The sequence below is a fragment of the Lissotriton helveticus genome, chromosome 4_1 (genome assembly GCF_964261635.1).
Source record: "Lissotriton helveticus chromosome 4_1, aLisHel1.1, whole genome shotgun sequence".
In the NCBI taxonomy this organism is placed as follows: domain Eukaryota; kingdom Metazoa; phylum Chordata; class Amphibia; order Caudata; family Salamandridae; genus Lissotriton; species Lissotriton helveticus.
Genome location: NC_136063.1, coordinates 1,212,004,340 through 1,212,028,312, shown reverse-complemented (window position 1 = coordinate 1,212,028,312; position 23,973 = coordinate 1,212,004,340). Strand labels below are relative to the sequence as shown.

Genomic DNA, 23,973 nt, shown 5'->3' with positions numbered 1-23,973 from the left:
CATTGATAGACCCAAAAGAATGTGGTCAGAGGGTCATTGAGATATATATATATCACTCAGCATGTGTTTCCAGACTGAAGAAGACAATCTATGCTATAATACATCTTTGGCGATACAGCTTTAATAAAGTTTACTGCCCCACCCTCCCTGGAGTGCAAGGACTCTTTTGTAAGGAAAGGATGTTGATATATATATATAGATATATATATATATATATATATATATATATATATATATATATATATATATATATATATATATATATATATATATATATATATATATATATATATATATTTTGGTCAACTGATATTCATAATTTGCATTCACCCACCACAGCAGAGGCAATGAGTCATTGCTTCCTTTCTCATAGTATTGGCATTCTGCCAATTACCAGTGTTGTCACCCCCAGAGACAGTAATCCCCTTCAGCTGCAGGCACTTGTGAGCCATATCTTATTTGATTTTTTTATTATTTAATTTCCTTTTTTTCCTCTACTTGTTTTCAACTTTGTGAGGGCCTTTCTTCTCCCCAGACGCTGGCTACTGCTGTCAGTGTGTTGCATTACATGGGTTCACGCTGCTTGCTGCCGCTTTGTTTGTGAATTGGCCTTCAATCCATTCCCAGATGACTGCCTGTGCTACTACTGGCGCTTCCGTCAACCTTTACCAAAAAAATAACATTTCAAAGATGGCCACCAATGTATGCATACATGTGCATGCACAGCCGGCATTTTCTGTTTTTCTGAAAAAGATGTACAAAGCTAATTAAAAAAAATCCCAAAGTAATAGATGATTGACCAATGCCAGACCTCCAGGCTTTACTGTTACTTTGCTGGCACTAGTTTCACTGCTATAATGGTGAAGTGCACTTGGTAAAGAAAGAAAACACCTAAGGAGCCATTACTTCGTAGCTGGCTTCACTTATCACATGTAATGACTTTGTATATCACATTTCTTAATATTTACGGTTTAAATCCTGACCTTATAGGCAACCTGTTTAGGTTAATTATGTGCGAGCGAAACAGCTTTTTTTGCATTAGGTGAAAATAATACCGGTTCAAGTGCTGATCTCATAACTTAGATCACCCATGTATACAGTATACCTGGTTCTCATGCTTATAGTGTACAGCACACCTGCCACATATGCGATTCTTCTCTTCGTAACGTACGGTACAACTTACTCCACATTGATGACTCGGGCTGACTTTTTTTAGGGAAGAGGTATGGCGCCGCGGCTAGGGCGGCTGTCTCCGGAATCGAGGGATCACGGTTAGATCCCCGGCACCGGTGGCAGATTAGCCCAGCACCATGTGACTCTGGGCAATAGTTTACTTAATCTTCCCGAGGGCCCCCAGCGCCTAGAGACCCTTCTGGGTGATTGTGCGCTTTACAAATGTGGATTATTATTATTATTAGTGAGAGAACACTGAGCTCAGATTTAATTCCCACTCCTTTCATTGGGTTATACATTCTTAGACAGCTTGGATTTCACTTTGTATTTCAGGTAGGATAAGAGCGATAAGCACTCGTTGTAGATCTAGAGTTCCTTTTAATCCCACAAATGGTTCCATTCCGTACACTGTACATTCATGATACTCCGGTTAGAGGGAGGCAGTCAGGCTCCAGGTTGGAAAGTAAGAGTGCAGGATGGAGAAGTGAAGGCCTGCTAGAAATTAGCAGAATACCAACCGCCATGCAAGGAGAAGCCATATGTGAGAGAATGACTTCACTCGCAAGCGCTCAGCCACTTCTCTCCCATGCCCCCACTGAAGATGCATTGCAACTCTGCTTATACAATAAAGAAAATTCACGCAACTTAGAGTTGCCTTTTTTTTTTTTTTTTTTTTTTTAGCAGAGACTAGTACTTTATGAATGCGTGCATTAAGTTAATGGAGATTGATACAGCCCTGTATTGGCAATCGTGCGGTCGCACATCGCTATCGGATAGTGCAAGTTCTGGACCGATCCAGTCCACTGATGTATTAAATTATGCTGATTATAGGTGCAAGATTTAGTTAGTCATCTAACCTCCTCGAAGTGCTGGAATTCCCCTTGTCAGCTGATACAACTTTGAGTAGTGCCATAGTGGGCTTGAAGAGTATACAAATCTGTGTCATTTGAGAGCATGCACCTGAATGAGTGGTCCATTTGCTATACTTGTAGCGGCAGATGGTGGCAGAATGATGCATAGCTTGTGCGTTCCCTTAAAACCAGGTATTAAAACTCTTATTCCAAATTCAAGCCCCGTTCTTTCACCAGTCTGATTTTTTAATTTAATTATAAACGTTGTGGTATCTCAATTTCAAGAATATCTCCTTAGAAAGTTTTCAACAAAACGATTCACTTTCAGAATTGAATTTCAAGTCGAAATCCTGAGGCTTGGTTCTTTAACAATATGCCTTGGCTGTAAACAAAAAAGAAAAACATTCCCTTGCAGACCATTGTTATGCCGTATTTTCACTTTTAACCGTGGCGTCTAACGTTACATTACAATAATCCTTCTTTAATTGGTGTGCTCGAAATGCAGCAATTTGTGGCAGTTTTAGTTATTACTAAAAGTCTGTGGCCCTTTGCTGCGATGTATAAAAACACCCAATATATTGTTAAAAAACATTTTGGGAACCCTTTCATACCTGAATAGAGAGTCCCCTTATGGTTTTGGGACAGTTGCTGATCAGTCAGTGGGCTTTTGACTCCGTGTGTAATCGAGGCTGTTTAACTGTCTTTCCTCACCATTATTAGGGTTTCATCTGTTATCTTTTCAAATATTCGATGGACTTCATCGCTCTCACCCTGGGAACTCCTGCTTGTCGCAGGATTTATTCCTGGTAGTCATTTCAAGTTAGCCACTAGACCATGCTGTGAGGAAAAATTAAATTAAAAAAAGCATTATTTTAGTGTTGGTGAGGCTCGTTCCGCTCTTGCCAAATGGATCTAACATTGTTCTGGCCCTTGGTCCCACCCCTTTCTGCAATAGCTAAAAGTGCACAGCAGCTGTGAGACGGGATGCTGGAGGTCCCCAAGCCCAGTAACCTTTTGTCGTTTCTTCTAAGTGTACTTGACTGCAGTGGCGTTACTTTGAAAACTCTGTTGGTGTACATTAGGGAAGTTTGCTGTTTGTCCACGCCTCCACTGTTCTCAAAGTTAACTGACACCACAGTACCACTTGTGGCAAAGTGCGTACAGTGAGAATAATGCTGCACAGTGTTTTCTCTTCAACCACGGATTGAACTGCATTAACCTTATTCCTGGGTTATAGCTTCTGACTAGAAGATATATAGATGCCTGACAATGTCTGTTATTTTTCTCCCACTTGACCTCATCTGCGGGAGACCTTAAATGATCTGTTGGGTGGCAGAAATGACAGTGGTAAAATGTACTTGGTTCCAAGCGTAGTTCCTTTGTTAGCAAAAGACATTCATTTTTGTACGCCTAGTGTGCAGTTAAGTATCCCATGCGTCATGACTGCCAATTAGTCATCAGTGAGGGCACATTTTTAGTTTTGCTCCTGAATATTTGAAAGATATTACAACTACCAATGACTGAAGGGGCTGACATTTTTAAAGCAAAACGTATTCTGGGGACCAAATTGCAAAGCTTTAATGGTCTCCTATGCAAACCAGTCGAAAGTTTACCAGTAGACTGTGAATTATTACTAAGCGTCAAATCCAAAGACTGAAACACCTCAGGAGATCTAGCATCCAGATAAATCTTGTTGGCACACATTAGCGCACCTCCCTAATAGGCCTATCGATCGTACTGACTCCTCTGTAGCAGCGGCCGAGCAGCAACTCATTTAGACTGGCCAAACGCTAACAAGAACAGCCAGTATCAGAACATATCTCTAGGTATTAACAAAGCAATTAATCGACCATAACTGCCCCCTGGATGAGCACCTGATATTCCGCATGGAGATCCGTCCTCTATTTCTCTTTAGTGAATTAGAGCGTTAAGTCACAATCAGACTCAATTATATTAAATCTGTAATACTACAGTGGCCCAGCAAACAGGTTCACATTCCTGTTGAACTCCCGGGACACTGCATGTAAATTGGCCTCTGTGTAGAGTTGGCCTTTGTTGTAGAGCTACATGATAAGATACCAGCCTTATTATCTGCTGATGCAGAGCTATTTGATAACATCTTTATGGTATTATCCCTTGGTGAAGACCTATATGCGAAGATATCAGCCTTACTAGATGCTGATGCAGCACAATGTTATAGGATTTTCGTGGTATTCTCTATTGGTGTAGAGCTATATGATAAGATATCAGGGTTATTATCTGCTGATGCAGAGCTATATGATGATATACTCATGGTATTTTCCCTTTGTGTAGAGCTATATAATAAGATACCAGCACCGGCGAAGCTAGAGCTTGTGGCGCCCGGGGCTTTCCTTCAGATTGCCGCCCCCCTGGGGGGATGCTGGGGAAAAAGGACTCCGAGCACCTGAAAGAGGTCCGAGAGACACGTAGTATCGCCGCTAATAGTTACCTTGATCATGCAAGTTACATGCACATACATGACACGGTCCAGGGTAAGACAGCCCCCGTCCACAAAATAGTGCCACCTGGGGCGGACTGCCCCCACCTAGCTACACCGCTGAAGGAAAAGTAGAAGGAAACCCAAAACTTACATCAGTTCTACCTACCCTGTTTGTGACATCTCACTCGTAACAACACAGCTTGTGCAGGACCCTTGTCCCCTGTCCCCTATCTGCCCCGTCCATGACCTCAGCAATGTCTGCAGACTGGTCCACCACACTGGGTTTGACCACGATTCCCCTGGCAGCACCTTCAGGATGCTACAGGTGAGTCCAATGCACCTGATCACTAGACTAACTTGAGTAATGCAATTGGGGCAGTAGCAACCCTGCAGTGTAAGCCTGCTCGCTCCACCCACGCCCCCCATGAGAGCTCAGTAGAAGCCATCCCACATGCCCCTCCCACTACCCACCACCCCACCTGCAGCACAGTAGGACACTTCAAGGAAACGGGTCCTATCCGGGGGTGTCAGGCACCATAGCTGATTCACCCACCGTCATCGGGAGTGGTAGTAGGGGTGCCAACAATCCCTGCATTTCCATCACATTCTGCAGCATGCCAACCAAGTACGTGCAGAGACAGACACATAACTACATACCTTACAACTGGCTATCACATCACGTCATACTTGTCAACAAAAGACAACACATTTATTTTTATTTATTTATTTTGAAAGTTTTATATAGCGCGAACAAGATCTTTGCAGATATCAGAGCGCTTTACAAGGGCATGGGGATAAAAAATACAAGGTAATAAAGCGTATATACAAAGTAATATATGAGGTAGTTAGGTACAAGGTGCTAGTTACATAGGTGGGTCAAAGGACATGAGGTAGGTCACAGGTGAGGTAGTGTCGGTACACAGTGTATAGACAAACAATTGCGTCAATAGTATAAAGTGCAATAATAAGGAGCATATACTTGCTTAAGCGTGTTTAGAATATTTAGAGTTTAAAGGTGGGCACAGTTGAGGTGGGTGTGAGCAGGGTGTATAGTCCCACAGGTGCGACAGTAGTAGGGAAGTAAGGAACGTTGAGGTGGAGAGGGTAAAGTGTGCTAAGTCAACCAGGTGCGTCAACAATACAACAATATACATAATCAACCAGGTGCATCAAACATTATAACAAAATACAAAGAGTGAGAGTATACAGTTAAGTAATTCGATAATACGGGTGGTACAATAGACCAGGGTCGGGCAGGACTTACAGAGCAGATTCATGAGTGATACGGAATAATAGATCATGTGTATTTTGCCATGAGGATCGCTTTAACTTCCTTCTTAAAGATTGTGTTGGAGGAGATGAGCCTTGTTTCCGGAGGGAGTGAGTTCCAGATCCTGGGTGCCATTCCTGAAAAGGAGCGTTTATAAGTTTTTTCCTTCCGAAATCTTCGAGGTTTCAGCAAAAGATTGTTTGTGCTTCTAGTAGTTCGGGAGCCACCTGAAATTGTCAGCTTTTGAGTGAGGTAGGCGGGTGAATTCAGGTGCACAGCCTTGTGTGTCATGCATGCGATTTTCAGTTGTATTCTGGCTTCAAAAGGTAGCCAGTTCAGTGATTTAAAGTCCGGGGAGATATGCAAGTGTTTTTTTGAGCCTGTGACGAGTCTCGCTGCGGCATTAAGGGACGCTCTTAGGGGTGCCGTTGTAGTTAGGGGGAGCCCGCAGAGGGCGGTGCTACCGTATTCTATGTGCGGGATGACTATAGATTGTACTGCAGTTTGGAAGTCTTTGTCAGGAAGGAAGGGTTTAAGTTTTCTCAGGGTATTGATTTGGAAGTTCGCTCCTTTGGTTGCCTTGCTGATGTGCTGCTGCATGTTGAGATTGGTGTCAAGTGTTATGCCTAAAGACTTTGCTGAGTCTACTACGATGGGCTGTACATTTAGAGCCGTTAAGTGCTTAAGCCATGTTTGAGCCGTGGATATTTTAGCGGGAGGTGAGATCAGGAGGAACTCGGTCTTCAGAGCATTGAGTTTGAGGTGATTCTCAGCACGCCAGGATTGGGTGTTTCTGATCGTGGTGTTCAAAAGCATGATGTCCTTGGGAGATTGTATTTTGAGATAAAGTTGGGTGTCGTCGGCATACATGTGAAAGTGCACATTAGATGCCTGTAGCAACATAGTGAGAGGTTCCATAACTAGGTTGAACAGTGTTGGGGAGAGGGAGGATCCTTGAGGGACGCCTAGCGATACAGGTACCGGAGAGGACAGCAGGTTGTTGCTTTTGATTCTTTGTGTCCGGTTGTGTAGAAATGAGGTGAACCACTTTAGAACAGTCCCAGATATGCCCATTCTTGTGTTTAACAGTTCGAGTAAGTTCTCATGTTTAACTGTATCGAATGCTGAGGAGAGATCCAGAAGGATGAGGAGGCAGGTATCGTTTTGGTCTAGGATTTGGAGGGCATCGTCCACTATGTGAGTCATGGTAGTTTCGGTACTGTGCCCTGCTCGAAAGCCTGACTGATGAGCGTTTAGGAGATCAAACTTATCTATGTGTTTAGTCAGTTGTAGTTGTACGCATTTTTCCAACAGTTTAGCGAGAGTAGGAATGTTTGTAATAGGGCGGTAATTGTTTAGATCAGTGGGGTCTGCTGTTGGTTTTTTTAGTAGCGGTGTGACTTGCCCTACTTTGAGGGCGTTGGGGATGGATCCTTGTTGAAGAGAGCTATTGATAATCTTAGACCAGAGTGGGAGAAGCCAAGGGGAAAAGTCTTTTACGGCGTTAGCAGGAAGGGGGTCAGAGAGGTGATTGGAAGGTTTCAAGGTGCTGAGCAGTCTGCCAATTTCTTCTTCGGAGTAGGTGTCAAAGGCTGACCAAGTAGCATTGTTCTTTGGTTGAGGCACTGCTGTGTGTCGGGGGTTGGAGTACAGGATAGCGTCATTGAGGAGATCGCTTCTTATTCTCTCAGTTTTTTGGATAAAGAAGGCAGAGAAGTCTTCGCAGGAAGGAGTAACGTCCATGGAGCTGAGTGTCTTGGGTTGCTCTTTGGATTGTGTTCTGACTAACTCAAACAGTTTTCTTGGACGGTTTTTAGCTTGGGCGAGTTGGAGGCTGAAGAAGTCTCTTTTTGAGCGTTTTATTTTCCTGAAGTAGGCGTTTCTCTGTATCTTTAGACTTTTTAGGTGCACTGCAGAAGGGGCTGACCTCCAGGTGCGCTCTGCCATTCGCATGGCCCGTCTATCCTCATTGAGGCTACCGTCATACCATGGGTTGGAAGTCTTCTTGGACGAGACTCTTTTCAGTTGCATGGGCGCAGCCTCATTGATTATTGTGGACATAGTATTGAGATAGTAGTCAGTCAGAAGTTGAACGTCTGTAGCGCCTGGAGGGGGAAGTAGGCGATTGCAGCTGTTAGGCGGTAGGGAGTTTGGATTGAGTTTCTTCAAGTCTCTTTTCCACACTTTGTGCTTAGTACATAAAGTACATTACAGAGAGCATCCCTCATAAAGATACGCTGTGTAGTTGGCTATGAGGGGTGACTAATGTATGATTTGGGATTTTTTATGTAACATGCTTTGGTTCATACTGGTTTAGAGTTGCTGGCATGCATCCAAGAGAACTGAAATGTACCATAAACTATCACTACTGACAGTGCCATCATGCCATCTAGATAATTTTACCATGCTCAATCCACTGCGAAATTTAGGGTCAAGGACATATTTAAGACCATACAATCAGTCATAGGCCTTCAACCACATTTTCACCTGCATACTAACACCCAGAGTTCAATTCATTCAAATCCGCACCAGCTGACCCACTCACGATCCTTTACATATCGATCCAATGGTCAACCTTACATCAAGCAAGTCACACCATGCAGACGTCAATATCAACAGTTTAAAACATTTGAACAAGCTGAAGTAAAATGTGTGGCTGGTAGAGTATCCCTTAAATCTTTAATTGATTTCTTGTCCGATTTGCCTCAAATTTGGAGGAACTTCATCATGAACACTGGTGTTTTTAATGAGGACCAGTTAAGGATTGGATACATTCATTTACCAGGAGATTACTTGCTTTGCTTGCTTTGTCCAGAATCACAGGATGTTGGCCTGACCCAGAGACTCGAACCGGGTTCCCCAGCGCCCATGTCGGCAGCTCTGGTCATTATGCCCCATCCTCTCCACACTTTCATGGTAGTAGTTTGTTCCGTTTTCGGCGGTGCTAACAAGCAAAATGGGCAGGTGCAGGCTCAGCACATAGCTGCCAAGGTTTCAGATTGCCATGAGTGACATTTTTATAAATTCAGTTTAATTATGTGTGACATTTCAACAACTATGAGTGACACTTTCTCGCAACCAAAATCCAGCAATGAAAACCAGGAAAACATATAAATATGAGCTGTTTCACCCATTTGAGCATCAAGACATTCTAAGAAGATGTTAAAACTGATGGAAAGCCACTGAAACTGAAGCACCTTTGTTCTCTTATACGCTGATCGTACTGTTAAACAAAATGAAGACTCAGATCTGCACCACTCATTGACAGCGTGCGCTGCCGCTGCGCCAGTACAAACAAAAGAATGTTTCTGTAAATTTTATCTAAGTTAGTTATTGTAATACGGTCACATTATCTATTGCAAAAACCGACGCAGTAATATGCTTGCCACTTGCTCATCTCGAGTACAGAGGATAGCATAATGACTGCATAGTGGGGGATAAAAAGAGAAAGAGGCGGATGAGGACTGTTTCCATATTTATTTGGTCTCCTGACATCATCGTTCGCTGGGGTACGGAAAGTAGCCACGGTGCTGACTCCACTATCGAAATGTTCACCAGGAGCTCTTTCATTTCATGTGTCGCTCTGACAAATGTAAAATAAGAAACTTTACCTAATCGCTTTCTTGACTGCTCGGCCACCATAAAATGAGCAAAGGAACATCACTTTTATTTAAGAGCATAGTTTTAGGGGTTCACAGTTATACTTATAAATAAATCCACTTACTTTAATTTAAGGCAGGTGAAGAGAGCAACGGGTGCCTCCCCCCGGGCTGGTACATGCTCTCAGAGCTGTAGTGCAGGCTCCGGTCGGGCCCGAGTTCTGGACCCCTTGTCTCTACTACTCCGCACACTGCACAGAGCAGGCACCGGGCGGACTGAAATGGCAAGCAAGCACCTATCTTAGCTACAGGGCAGCAGCAGGCTCACAGTTGTGGCCTACACGGCCTCTCCCTGGCTGCACGCATCGGAAGTAGTGGCTGCTCTGACGTCACGCGCTGGAGCTTTTTAGCAAGCAGCAGGTCACGTGCGACGGTGCGCAGCGCTTGCAGTTCAAACCGCGACCGTGGAGCACTGGCCCGTTGCGGCGGCCTTTATAATGTATTTGGGGACACTGAGTGTCCCCAAATACATTTTAAATGCCGCCGCAACGGGCCAGTGCTGCGCGGCTGCCGCCCTCGTAATAGTGCTGCCTGAGGCGGACCGCACCCCCCTAGCTACGCCGTTGGATACCAGCCGTAATATCCTGTTTGGGTTCTGGAGTAACGTGCTACTCACTGAAAAGCTCTTCAACACTTTATCAGGGGGTAGCAAGCGCTATACAAATGCAAAACATTTCCCTCTTCTATCCATCCACTATCCTTCTCAAGCCAAATAATTAACATATCCACCACTCAAATTACTTTCATAATTCATTCTACTAATTCACCAGTAATCCTTTATGGGTTCCGGAGTAGCGTGCTATGCGATGAAAAAGAGCTTCGACGCCTCATCAGGAGTAGTAAGCGCTACACAAATACGATACAATAGTAATCAATAATTGCACGATGTTGAAGTCGTATGTTCGCTAAAAATCCAGGAATAAAAATTAGCATCTCTAAGAGCAAGTCCAGCTCACTGATTTTAAGCACTCGTGCTAAAATTCTAACTCGGTCACAAGAACTCTTGTCTAGCCATTGTCAGTTAACTAAACCCCATAGGCCGATGCCACGCTCAACCACAGACACCTTCACAACTTCAACAGCAATTAAACTAGAAGAAACAGCGAATAATTCACCACTGAAAAAAGATTTGGTGCCAGTGTCAATCCTAACCTGATGAATTATACATCACCCTTGATTAACTTGCCTGAGCAGAAAAGGGCCTGGAGATCACCAGGCAGCATCCTTTGACGAAATTGAAACGCTAATGGCAGCCAAATGGCTTGCTGACTCAAGCTTAGAGCGCACCACTCTTCTCCTCTACAAAAGGAAAATCGCAAGCATTCTGGAAGTTACTTTTCCCCACCTTACATACAATGGTGGAAGGAATGTACTGCCAGTCAACGAAATTTGAAATACAAATATCTCTGCTGGAATCTCTGGCACAGTATACAGCCACAATAGACGCAAGGCCCGAGAGCCTCTCAACGTATATAAAGCAACTCGGTGTGAATGCAGGCAGCTTAGCTGAACAAATCCAATATACTTGCTGATGTGTAGCCCTCAAGGATAAATTGGGGTCTTTATGCGTGATAAGGCCTTCATTAGTGGAGGAAGCCAAATCAGTGAAAAAAGCAGAACAAGCACAACCAGTAGCTTTCTCACCAGCCATCTACTTGCAATGAACAATAATTGCTGCTACATAGGGCAATACTGGTCAACAATAACCAAAGAACATAAGTAGGAAACAACCAATTACAATGTGTGGCAGAGATCCACCATACTTCAAATACTTTTAAACCCGTACATTTCCCTCTTCTGATACCAATTTCTTCTATCGGGTGTACCCTGTGACTTTACGAAGCCTTCGCCAATCAAAAAGAGGACAGCCAATAATTAATTTCTTGAATTAATTCGGTCGAGGAAAGTCTATTTTATTTCTAAACTCCAATAATATAAAAATGAAAAAGTAAAAACTCAGGAAACTTGTAAAGAAATTGTCTGAAGAGGAGAAATATAGCAACAAAAATGCCCCACAAACAAGTTTTACCTCCACCAAAACAACCCCAGGGAACCGCCACGAGCCCAGAGCACAGTACTAACAAAGAGTGGGAAGAAACTATACAAACCGGGTCGGATTGGGATCAAAAATCGGCATGGGCACCCTTAAAAAAGTGGCCCCCATTCACCTCTCACAAAACATTTGTTGGTCAGTGTCACACAGTTAATTGTTGGAGATAGCTAGTGTAAATGAATAACCTGCCAATAACCAGTTAGATCAGGTGATGAACACTCATCTTGCTGAGCTATCTCTTGGGCCTACTGACAGATAGTTTGATAGCTGATGAGTGTGCAGCATAATTGAGCCCAAAATAGTACTGTTTTTAAACAAGCCATTACAATGGTGTTACTGCTTTAAGTGGGATCAAAAAGACGAATGATGTCTCCAATATGGTTGTGACCCAATAAATGTAGCTAGGAATCTTTTATAAGAGAGGCATTAATGTAACTATATGGATGTGGCCTAAAACGTATCTCAGATCCTGTGCTTTCAAGGCTGGCCACCTAATCAGTATTTGAATTCCTCTTCTATTATAGAATTCAACTACATCACAGAAGGAACGTATCAAACAAGTCAGACTATTTGATTTTACCAGTGATTATTGGCACTGATTTTTATTTAATATTTTATAAATGAGTATTCTTCCCTTCACATCTTTCCACTACATTCGCCCTCTGTGTTAGTTGCTTGCACTCTTTTCTCATCACATCTTCTTCTGAAGTCTATCTGCATGTCTCACTTCATCTTCTGCCCTTTTGTTTTCACGTTCTCCTTCTGCATACTTTCTTTTGTCACCTCCACTTCCGAGTCCCCTATCTTACATGCACATAGACAGAAACACTATTTGTTTACCTTCGGTTCTAATGTTTTGACATCAGTATTTGTGTACCAATTTTGCACACTTTCACCTAATATGATAATTCCGATTGACAAATATACAGCTATTGCTCTGTGCTCTCAGCAGAGAGGCCAAGAATGAGATAAGTGAAACACCTTTGCATCTCACTGCCAGGCACTAGAAAAAACACGTATTTCCTTCAGACTTATCGCTAGATTTGTGCCTCGTCTTGTACACGCGCCAGCAACCTAAACACACCCAGACATGAGGACTCTGACAGACTGTGCTATGGAGAGTCATAAGCAGGTCCACCAGAATTATGTGGCAAGAGAAAGAAAATCATGTTGCACATTGTTAAGCAGTAATGCTTCACTAGTTTGCGTTTTTACACATGTAAACACTCTAGGATCCAAGCTCAAAACCTAAATACAGCTATTAGCAACTAAAAGATAGCCTGTCTCTGTGCAAAAAAAGGTCTGCCACTAAACTGGAACATGTTATAGCGTTTTTAGCAACTTTTGATCTGTTTGAGCTAGAAACAATTTATTTTGGTTAAAATCTGCAATTCATGAAGGCGATGATAAAGTATGTGAGAAGTGCAACAAATTAATAACTATACGGTAAATGCTGCAGCCACTGGATCACAATACTTCCGTGGCCCAGGTTGCTTGAAAAACGAAATTACAGAATTGCACCTGGAAAAACGAGATAGGGTATTGTACAAATAAAACTTGGGAATTGTGATAGGGACTACCTAAGTGATCTTGATTGCTAAGGGTTCTCGCATGTCGAGCAAGAGATCAGTGCTTTGCAATGTAAAGAGAAGGATTTATAAATAGGGCCTTGTAGAGACCTGTTTCACTGACTGTTTTTATTGCTACTGATTAGCACTGCCACTACCCTCCTCCCATTCAAAGAGAACCTTAAATATTGAATCGGTGTTCGTACCTTTAAACGTAGAGTGCGGATAAAACAAAGGTAAAATAACATCCAATCTCTCTTCCGTGTGGTCATGTATGGTCTGCCCAGGAAAAGAAGGAAATAAGGCCAAAGTCTGAACAGCGCCTGGTTTGGCCATTAATGAACCGACCCAGCAGGGAGGAGGGGGTGACAAAGACCAACCTGGTCTCTGCTTTAGGAGTCTGGCGGGATCACTTAACCACCCCCACCTCTGCCCAACTGGTGGGTAGAGGAAGGACACAGACCACAAGCAATTCATTTTTCCCGAGGTGGACGCATGAACAATCCAGCTCAATCGACAACCAGCCCCATTGCATTCCTATTAGGGCAACTGTATAGGCCAGTCTGTGACCTTTCAGGTTCACAAGGAGGGAAGGAGCCAACACTGAAGTGCTCAGTAACTGTTTTTATTTAGGCACAGTCTATTTAGATCCAAGACATATATGAAGTAACTCAGGAAAGGGGCCAATGTCCATCTTCGGGTCTTCTATCTCCTGGCTTTTTGGATCACTTCTCTCCGTCTCGCCCTCATATAAAGCAAAAGGAAAGGAGACGTGGCTGTTAGTTCACAGCTCAATAATTGTTCTGGTTATGGGGAAGGGGGTGAGGGTAACATTCGTGAAGGAAGTTAACAACCACCACCAATTTGATAGGCACCTAGCTACAACCCGAGGGTGCAGTGTTCAGTGCTCAGCAGTCCATGGTGCCCCAATACGTCCCTCCCTCCTTTCACGGTCACCCGGTACTTCCCCGTTAAAAACTAAGCAGGTTACGTAAACGTTCCCGTACCTGGATTAGCCACGCGTCTTCCTGCGCGTGGCTGGGCGGTGCGGGGGAACGGTGGCCTCCTGGCTTCTCCTGTGCTGCTACCTCCGGGAAGGTCTCTTGCTTCGAGGCTCGGATACCGCTTCTCCCGACTTCTGTTTCTCCTTGGGTCGTGGCTCCACGGTCAGCTCTCTCTTGGCTGGGGTCTTCGAGGTCCGCGACTTCACGTTCGTTTTCTTCTCCGGCGTCCTCCGGGTCCGTGGCATCAGTCAAGGTGGATTCCCGTCGGCTTCCAGACTTCCACACCGACTCGATTCGGGACACGCACACACCGGCGTCTTCCGGGTCCACCTTTCTTCCCCCTAGGTCCGATCCTGATAGGCCCACGAACTTCGGTGTCATAGGGGCGGAGTCAACCTCCATGAAGTCCAGGTTATCCTTAAAGGGCTCGTACCAGTCCTGTTGGTAAGATTGAAAGTACGTTACGGGGCTTTTTAGAGGGCAGGGCTTGACCCCCTGACACAGTCCTATATTCTATCGGGCCTGGGGTCGCCAAACAGACCTTTGGTGAAAGAGTAAAGTGCCAAAAACTTCACAAACTTTGATCACCACAACGCACGATAAAACAGCCCACATTGACTCTCATGCACCGGGCCATTGCTCCGTGCCTGACTGCCTGCCTTCCCAATCTGAGGCTGAACACAAAAGCAAAACATAAAAGGTGACCAAAATTCTATTAATTCAAACCCCAAAGACAACAGTTACAAATCAGCATTGCAGTTTCAAATCTCTGCTTTATTCCCAATGGGAAATAGCATCAACAGCTTACTTAATATGATATGCAGGTAGAACTCAAGTGAAGGATTTGAAAACATTTCCTCCTGTGCCACCACAAATGCAGCCACCCTTTCAGCAATGTAGAAAATAAGACCTCGGCAATTTCTGGTGCATAAAAACTACTCCCTGCACCGCCTAAAACAAAGTACACTTTAATCACCCTCTTCCAACCAAAATACAGTTCGAGAAGTCAGGCTCACATTTTAAACAGAAATAACAGCAACATTGCTGGCAGCGCATGAAGAGCTAAGGCATTTTAATTCCACGTACATCGCTGCCTTCCAGTTTCCACTATCTGTCATAGCTGAGAAATAAGGTCATACTAGTTATATGGGCATCCGAGGACACTGCCAAATACTTAATGTCAAAAAGAGAAATCTTTTGTAATTGGGTATTCAGTCATAAAGGGAATATCTGAACGCTATCCCATCAGTCCTACAAGAAGTGACAAAAATTGCAACAAATCTATTTTATCTTCAATAGCGACACATGCTATTGGCCCATTGCAAACCAACAGACTGAATTACCCTTTAAATATAGTCACTAGAGACTTCAGATTAGAAAGACATCGTAGGGTGTTCCAAATGGCATAAACGGTATCAAAAGATGGCAGCTGGAAGTGGCACTCTGACATATTAATCTAAGCAGGCAACCAATGAAATCCATTGAAATTAGACTTCTTGGCACAGCGTGTAGTTTCATCAAATGTAACTTGTGTCATGGAATGTAGGTGAAATCAATAAAATAAGGCAGGACTCGCAGGTTACCACCTTTGCTTTCTCCCATATTTGATGTGCATGCTGGAAGCATGCAGATGTACCCCCGTCCCTCATGTCCCTAAAGAAAAAGGCCAGGTACTGCAGGGCAAACTCTGCACCTGTATGGTTACCAAATCCAGAGACCAGTACAAACTATCCGAAGTTCTACCTGGTCTATCTGGCATAATACAGTAGAGGCCAGTAACACTTGTACTCACCACACATTCCTCTCCTTAACCCAAGCCTCCCTCCAAAGCGAGACAAAGGAGAAATATGCAGGTTGAGGGATGCCGGACTGCTCTGGATGAGACAGCTAAATGTAAATGGTAGATACCTAACCTCTGACCAGTCCCGTGCTAAAAGACACCACGCCTCTTGACGTCTTTGAGTATATCTGCGCTTAAAGCATGCAGCATGATCAGCCTGAGCCCACCCCTTGCTTACCTAACTAATTAAAAAAAAAGAAAAACGCACAAAGGGGCTGGATCTCCACTTTGTACATGTTCTATGCAGGGGTCTGCACAAGCATAGATCGTAGAGCCTTTGAGAAATGGAAGATAGCTACAGGCCTACGCGCATGGAAATGTTGCTGCTCCCAACTTAGACTTATATCTTTCAGTTATAGGCATAAATTGATCCATTTAAAGATGGTCAAGAGATCAGAAATAGTAACATAGTGTCCTCGGTGTCCATGTTGCTCTGCTCGCTTCTATAATCTTGCGTGGGAGTACTCGTCAGTCAGACACTACTGGGAAGATATTTTCCATGTCAAAGGAGATAATGAAATCTACAGTTGACTGTGCCCTGCTGACTGCACTATTGGGTTGCACTAAAGATAATCTGAAGCAGGTGTGGTGCCTGCTGTGGTGGCTTCTCCTGGCAAAAAAAGGCTCTCCTGTTAGTGGATGAGGCCCCCCAAAGATGCAGACTGGTTGAAAGATGCTGACCTTTCTAGGGAACATGGCTGAGAACTATGCATAGCTGCAGCACCCTCAGGCCTTCAACTGGTCATTATTGATACATGTGCCTAGACTGCTGTTCCGAGCTCAAATGTGATTTTGTTTATTGCGGCTTCTTTGATGGTATGATCCTGACGCTGCTTATCTCGTAACTTATGCCTCTGTGTTTGTTGTACTGTTCAATACAGAAAGTCAATACTATAAAGTAAAAAAAAAAAATCACACTTCAGCACTGAGACCCAACAGAATGGGCCACTCCAGATGAGGTCTTGCGACCTATATAACAGCTGTTAAATGTTTTTAAACCGATAATATAGATCGGTTATTCATCTGTGTTAGGCATTTTAATTGAGAATTGGGCATCAGACCGTCGAACAACTCAGTTATCATTAATCCGTCTGTACATAAACCCATCATCCAAACGAAAGAAAGAAAACATCAATGCGTTCATCCCTATCCTGACAGAACTTAAACTACAACACAAGGATTGTTATATCACAATTGAAGATACTTCAGTTCTAACCTAGATAAATCCATGGCAAGGGGGGGCTCAGTATAACATGGAAAATGTTATCTGAGAGATACTGCAGCAAACCACATGTTAACAGAGAAAAGACACCAATGAAGAACGATTGTTGTTCATCCTAGAGAGCCTCTACCTGCGTACTTCAAACAGATGCTTTGTCAGTGACCAACCTATATCACATACTCATTATACAACCAATAGCTCTGTAATCCTGGACTACACCCTTGTTTCCTGCTCAATTGTTTCCCAAATCACAAGTTTTCCCATATAAAAAACTGCTATAAAAGCCATCATTTTCTATACATACTCACCATTACTAGTGCAAATACTTACCTAGATAAGCAATAGTTATAGGTGAAAGTAATGACAATGTATACAGAAAACAATCTGGTGGAATTTTAAAGCTGAGGCGCAATATAAAAAGTGGAAAGTACAAATTTTACCGCCATAGTTTACCCTGACAGCAAATAAAATGGGCATTTGGGAAAATATATAGTCTTCATTATTAACATCTGAGAGCAATAGGGAAGCAACAACAAAGATGCATGCTAGCCCCCTGGAAGGCTAATAGATGATACAATCAATCCTTGAGGTGAGCTCCATACCCTTTAAACAGGGAACGAAGTAAATTAAAAATGACCTAGGAAATGAGGACTTAGCACAGATGGTTAAGGAATTGCGTAGAGGTTACAATAGCAGTTTGGGAAACTAAAATTACGCAAGAAAAAAGGGACTGCTTACAACTATACACTGTCACCATAAGTAACAATCAGCGAAAATGTTTGCAGATGATCAATAAGAATGTTAACCAACAGACACTCACACAAGGCAATGATGTTCTACCTGATGCTTGGATAAAATGCATTTCCTGGTATTACTTGAGCCCTCTAGAAGAGCAACTTAACTTCAAAGCAGACTACTTTCCACACACAGTGATCCGCAGGCCCGAATTAATAGGACACCATATCAGGAAAGGTAGATCAACAGCTTGCCAGGGCCAAACAGCATACAGCTTCACTGTTAAAGCCTGATCAAGAGTACTGGATCCCAACTTTACAATGCTTATTTTCTCATTGCTTGACTACTATGAATATTCCAGACTCCTGGTGCAGGTCAGTTCTACGTCTGATTTGCAAAAGAGGGGCCATCTTCAGATCCTAAATCTTACAGACTAATAGCTCTCTTAGACACAGAGGCTACGTATTGCTACTGAGGGTCTTGGAGTCTTGGGAAACTAATCTTAATGTATTGTCGTTCAATCAGTATTCCATAAGCAAGCACCACCAATGTCGTGGTCAGACTTGCCATCTTAATGGACAAAACAAAAAAATCCTTTGTGCTCCTGTTTCATAAAAATTCTCTACCTATCAACCTGGGTAAGAGTGAAAATAGCAACTGATCATCCCGTGTATGCAAACATCCATACCTATTCAAGTTTGAAGCAAGGCTGTGTCTTAAATCCGCTTTTGTTAAAATTGTTCACAGCAGACTTGAGCCGTCTGCTGGATGCAGCTGAGACTCACCTGCCCAGATTGGGAACTTGCACTGTCATTCTTTGCTTTATGGAGATATTATGTTATTGAACCAAACAGGGATGAGCTTACAGAAGCTTTTGAACTTTTTAGCCTTTATTGCCAGAATCACCAAATAATTAAAAACTACAATAAAATCAAAGTAGTCCTCTTCAGCTGGTGGATTTGAACAGGGTTCATAGCAAATGGACGGAGTCTCAATAGCAAACGTCACACACTATAAATACTTAGAAGTATTGCTAAAAGCAGGAAATGACATCAACAGATATTAAAACTGGATGTTGCATCATTATGCTTGGCTTCCGACTCTTTGTTAAAATCTATAAAAACTCGCTTTTTCCAATCTAAGTAGTTGTGAAAGCCAGGCTGACTTCCACAATGAAATACGGTGGCAAAAACCTTCAATGAATGTTCAGCCAAACATGTAACCTTCTACAGTGCAACATTTACAGACCATTATTTACACTCCTTAGAAACTCCTCGCAAGCACCAGTAAGGTTTGAATTTGGCCTTACGAACCAATCGCTAGGTATGTAAGCATCCCTCCCCAAGTACTGTTACTCATTAAAAGGAGTGGAAGGTCAAACACTGAAGGCTTATATTGGGACAGGAACCACTGGAGATCAAGATACTTATATTGACACTTTGAACAGTTGCAATGGAATTAATACACGGAAAACCCCTGTGGTGGCAAAAAAACCCTAACACATGATGGATTTAGAAGAACCATGAAAAAAATGTAACTATCTTACACTGCAAAATGACAGTTGTATATAGCAGCACTAGACTCATCATTTATAGCTACAAATAACTGCGGCCATATAAATACTTCGGAGACACCGATCAAGCTTACTACAGCTAAAGCTAATGCATCTGCTTTTTGGGCTTAATCCAACTTAGTGATTTTTACCTTTCCTGAATTCCTTAACAGAGTACAAAAGAAGGTAGGCTTTCCAGTTATGAACTGGAGACCCTAATGCTCATAGTCCGTACCCGCCCAGGGCTGTTAGGAGAACAAAGATACTGGCCATGAACTCTATTCAATCTGCATAACATTCGCATTTGCTGGCACAAAGTTATTTTCTTTCTTGGTGGTGGGCACCCTCAGCTCAGCTCTTGACCAGGTTCATTAAATACTTGCCTGGTGCGGAACAGCTTTTAACCATTCCAAATTAGCACTCACCTCTCCTTTTGACTGGCAAACGTGATGTGCCACTTCAACTCACCAAACACTTTACACTCTGATCTCAATGTTCTAAATGTAAATAGGCTCAAGGGGTTCCTTTTACCCAGGACTTTATTACAGACTGCAAGATTCACAAAAAAAACGCCCATAGCATGAAGCTCCTTATTTATCATCATTGGACCAGGACTAGTCCAAACATCAGGCCCTGCTTTACAAGCCCCGTTAATATGCTGCTGTTTGGACATATGACTACTTTGATGGTGCCTTTTTAATGTTTTTGAACAATGGGTGTTTTTTAAGCTTGGACTCAATGCAAATTTTAAGTGTAATCTAGCAAAAGGACTTACCTAGCACACTAAGTTCGATTAGAACATAGGAATGTTGGGACCTCCATTGAAAACGGGAGGTGCTCCAGGCTTCCAATGGTCGGTAGAAGTCTGGATCATCTACATTCCAATGTTTAACAAAGGCCTCACGGAGCCTGAGGGGATTTCAACCCCCTTGGGTTCCAAGTGGCCTTTGTTTTACAAATGAGAACATTCCGCCCTCTAGGGACAGAATGTTCTAATAGCCTTAGAGCCCTCCGTAGCGGGTTCTACTGGCCATTGAAGGTCCGCTCCCTTGTTAAAGGCTATCGCTGATCGCTGGAGCAGGCCTTTAATTGCCGGTAGAGCCTGTTACAGTGGGCTCTAAGGCTATAATAAATAAACTGACTTAAACTTAGATTGAACTCTAGTTCCAGCTCCTGGCATTGTTCAATATGCTGTTAGCTGGCCTTTATTGTATTGCCAATCCATGAAAAATCCCACTGACATGTGAGACCGTAGAGAGTTCTGTTACGGCGCTGTGGGATACTGTCTCCCTAACTGCACTGAAACTTATAAAGGATTTTAGTACAGGGTTTTAGGATCCCTTTTGTAAGTTTCTTTATTGTACTGACCACAATGAACAATGCTATTAGTCTGGATCAAATGTGAATTCTAAGTGAAGCCCAAATTTCTTGACTAGTATGCTCTCTCTACGCGAATAATTAGTCAACTCTGGTATTGTCAGGCCAAATGAAGCCTTTTTCTTTTTTATCTCTAGTGTAAACATCTTTGACTGTACTCATTTTTTTATTTACTGAAATAAATTAAATAATTAAATACGAGCAATTTGTTTGCAACTCTTTGTTTAGGTGTTGGCGACTGTCATTTACTCATAATTTCTCACCTCCAAAATATGAACAAAATGTTTTTCTTTCCAACCTCCTCACAGCACCCTTTGAATTATCAGAGCTGAAATTGGTACTTAATGTTTTTTAATTTGTCCAATTGACTCAGAATTTTACATACTATCATGTTTGCTGCTTCTCAGATATTTTGCCACGCCTCCCCAAAATATGTTTCAAAGTTTCCTCAGCTAATAATTCCATGAATACACACACGTAGTTCCCTCACTGTAAACACCGACTCGCTGGCAGAAGCACAAAATATTTAAATACTTATGTGGTTTCTAGCTCTGTACAGACTCTATGTGAAATTAAGTTTCTGCCTCAGACACAAAGCTCTTTATCTAACAAATGTGACCATACTTTAAAGCCTATTTTGCTCCCAGATAGTACCCTGTTTTTCTCCTGTACTTTTCATGCCTATTTCCCTGAGAAAAAGAAATGTTAAAGAGTTGTGGTGCAAATGTTCTTTCTGTTTCTGTATTGATGTAAAGTTATAGTCTTACAGTTCTGAAAGCTTTTTTTTTCTTGTAGGATGGTAAAGTGAATGGAGTAACGGATTGCACAAGGATTCTCGGATACACGTTTCTTCACCCAAGTGTTGTGCCTCGACCTCACATCCAGTCAGTTACTTTGACGCCACAGGACGAGTTCTTCATTCTCGGTAGCAAGGGACTGTGGGATAGCATGAGCAGTGAGGAAGCTGTAGAAACAGTCAGGAACGTGCCTGATGCATTGGCTGCAGCAAAAAAACTATGTACGCTGGCACAGAGCTACGGTTGCAACGATAGCATCAGTGCTGTGGTGGTCCAACTGAATGTAACAGAGGACTGTTTCTGCTGCTGCGAGCTAAATGGATTGCCTCCTCCCAGCCCTGGGGTCTTTCCATCCATTAACGTGGTCATTAAGGACCGGCCCCCAGACACTCTAGGCATGCCGTCTTCCAGCAGCGGCATAGCTTCAGAGATTAGCAGTGAGATTTCAACCTCAGAGATGAGTAGTGAAGTAGGGTCCACGGCCTCCGATGAGCCCCCTCAGGTAGCCATGAATGATCACAGCCCAGCATATCCCAGTGAGCAGCGCTGCATGCTTCACCCAGTCTGCCTATCCAACTCTTTCCAAAGGCAGCTGTCCAGCGCAACTTTCTCCAGTGCCTTTTCAGACAATGGTTTGGATAGTGAGGACGAGGAGCCCATAGAAGGTGTGTTTACCAATGGCAGCCAGGTTGAGGTGGAAGTAGATATCCACTGCTCCCGGACAAAAGACAAACACCTTCCTCAATCGCCTGCAGAAATTATTGATGAAGGCATTGATGTTCGTGCCAATGAAGACGAAATGGGTTTCTCAAGGAGGTCTGATTACTCTACGACTGGCACCATTGGACGCCGACGTGGCAATGGCTCAGTGGCACCACCAGAGAAGAGTCATAACCTAATTGAAATAGCTGCAGATGCACCTCTTCGTAAGACTGGGGGGTATTTTGCAGCACCCGCGCAGCCGGATCCAGATGACCAATTCATTATTCCGCCAGAGCTGGAAGATGAGGTTAAAGAGATTATGAAACAGCACCAAGAACAGCAGCAGCAACAGCCTCAGCAACAGGCCCAGCAACAACCACAGCAACAACCACAGCAACAACCACAGCAGTTACATAGACAATATCAGGTGGACCATCTACCAGACTATTACGATACTCCATTATGACCCAGCCAGCTTACTTTTGAAAGGGAAAAAAGGACCCAATATACTAAAAACAGGCTGTTGAAAGGAAAAATGTTCCCTCAGCTTGCTTGGGATCTCCTCCAGAAAACCTCCACGGGTAGCTGCAGGTTCTCCGTTTACGTTGATTTTAATAATTTGAGAGTATCTTTCTAGCAATGCTCTAATCAGTGCGATTTTAATAAATTAGTTTCAATGTTTCCCTTAACATATCATGTGAAAAAAGCTAAGAAAAATGTTTAATATATTACAGAGGAACAGATCTGATTGCAATGTTATTTTGTTTTAAGTGACTATTTGAGAACAAGGCAGTGCAGCGGTGCTCGATTTTTAAGTCCTGTTGTAATACAATATTTGTTTGGGTGATGGGGGGGCGAAAGTTTTATTTTTTGGGATATTGAAAGTAATAGATGTGTAGAATAAAGACTAACTCCTAGGAGTTGCTTACTCTTTCAAGTGGCTTAAAGTCACTGATATTCACTAATTTTCTCTGAGAGAACATTTGATTGGGACGTTACTACTGTGTAAATAGTTCAGTGTTGTATAGTGTTGCTTAAAATATTTTGTAGTCTCAGCAGGACAGAACCAGATTTTTTTCTAAAGAAATGTCAGCCTTTCAGACCCTAGTCTTGTTATACTAAGAGGGTGGAGTGGGTGAACTGTATACCTGTCACAAAGGTGTCTCACGAACAAAAAGGAATCTTATCAGCCAGGCAGACTGTGGTTTTCTTCAAGAATATGTGTTCTTTAGTGCTGCCACAAGCCAGCATGATTGTATAGAACTCCGTTAGACTATTTACATACCGAAAGCTATATTGAAGCCGAATGCACAAAATGAACATCGTCAATTTTGGTAAAATAAATCTATAAATTTACAAATAATGCACTTGCCTCCTCAGTTATATTGACGGTCTTCAGTGTATGGTTCTGTGGCATTGTCCTCATCTGATCTTTGTTTATTACCTCGAGGATAAGGAACATTAGGCATGTTGAACATCACCACCACCAAGGCTGTTCGAGACATCCCCGTTTTATCTGTGTTTGCAGACGACTATACTAGTCACGTTCTGAAAGCTGTTGTAGCATGATGTGAAAATGTCCCAATGCGCTGTTTTTTCAGTCTTGTAGTATCAGACAGGCTCTCACTTATAGAAAAGGACCACTTCCATGAATCATTGACACACAGGATGTGTAGGGTTGACTATATCACTATAAGAACCAGTATTTG

The 23,973-nt window shown here is 42.9% G+C and overlaps 1 protein-coding gene across 2 annotated transcripts in view; it reads left to right on the top strand.

Annotated features, from left to right (window-relative positions):
* The window catches only part of PHLPP1 (PH domain and leucine rich repeat protein phosphatase 1), a 651,577-nt gene extending 627,950 nt beyond the window's left edge, over nucleotides 1-23,627 (top strand). For both annotated transcript variants that reach the window (XM_078687772.1, XM_078687773.1), the window contains exon 17: nucleotides 21,561-23,627. In XM_078687772.1, coding sequence (XP_078543898.1) covers nucleotides 21,561-22,730 — 1,170 coding nt within the window. In that variant the 3' untranslated portion in view covers nucleotides 22,731-23,627. The remainder of the gene's footprint in view (nucleotides 1-21,560) is intronic.
* The last annotated feature ends 346 nt before the right edge of the window (nucleotides 23,628-23,973 follow it).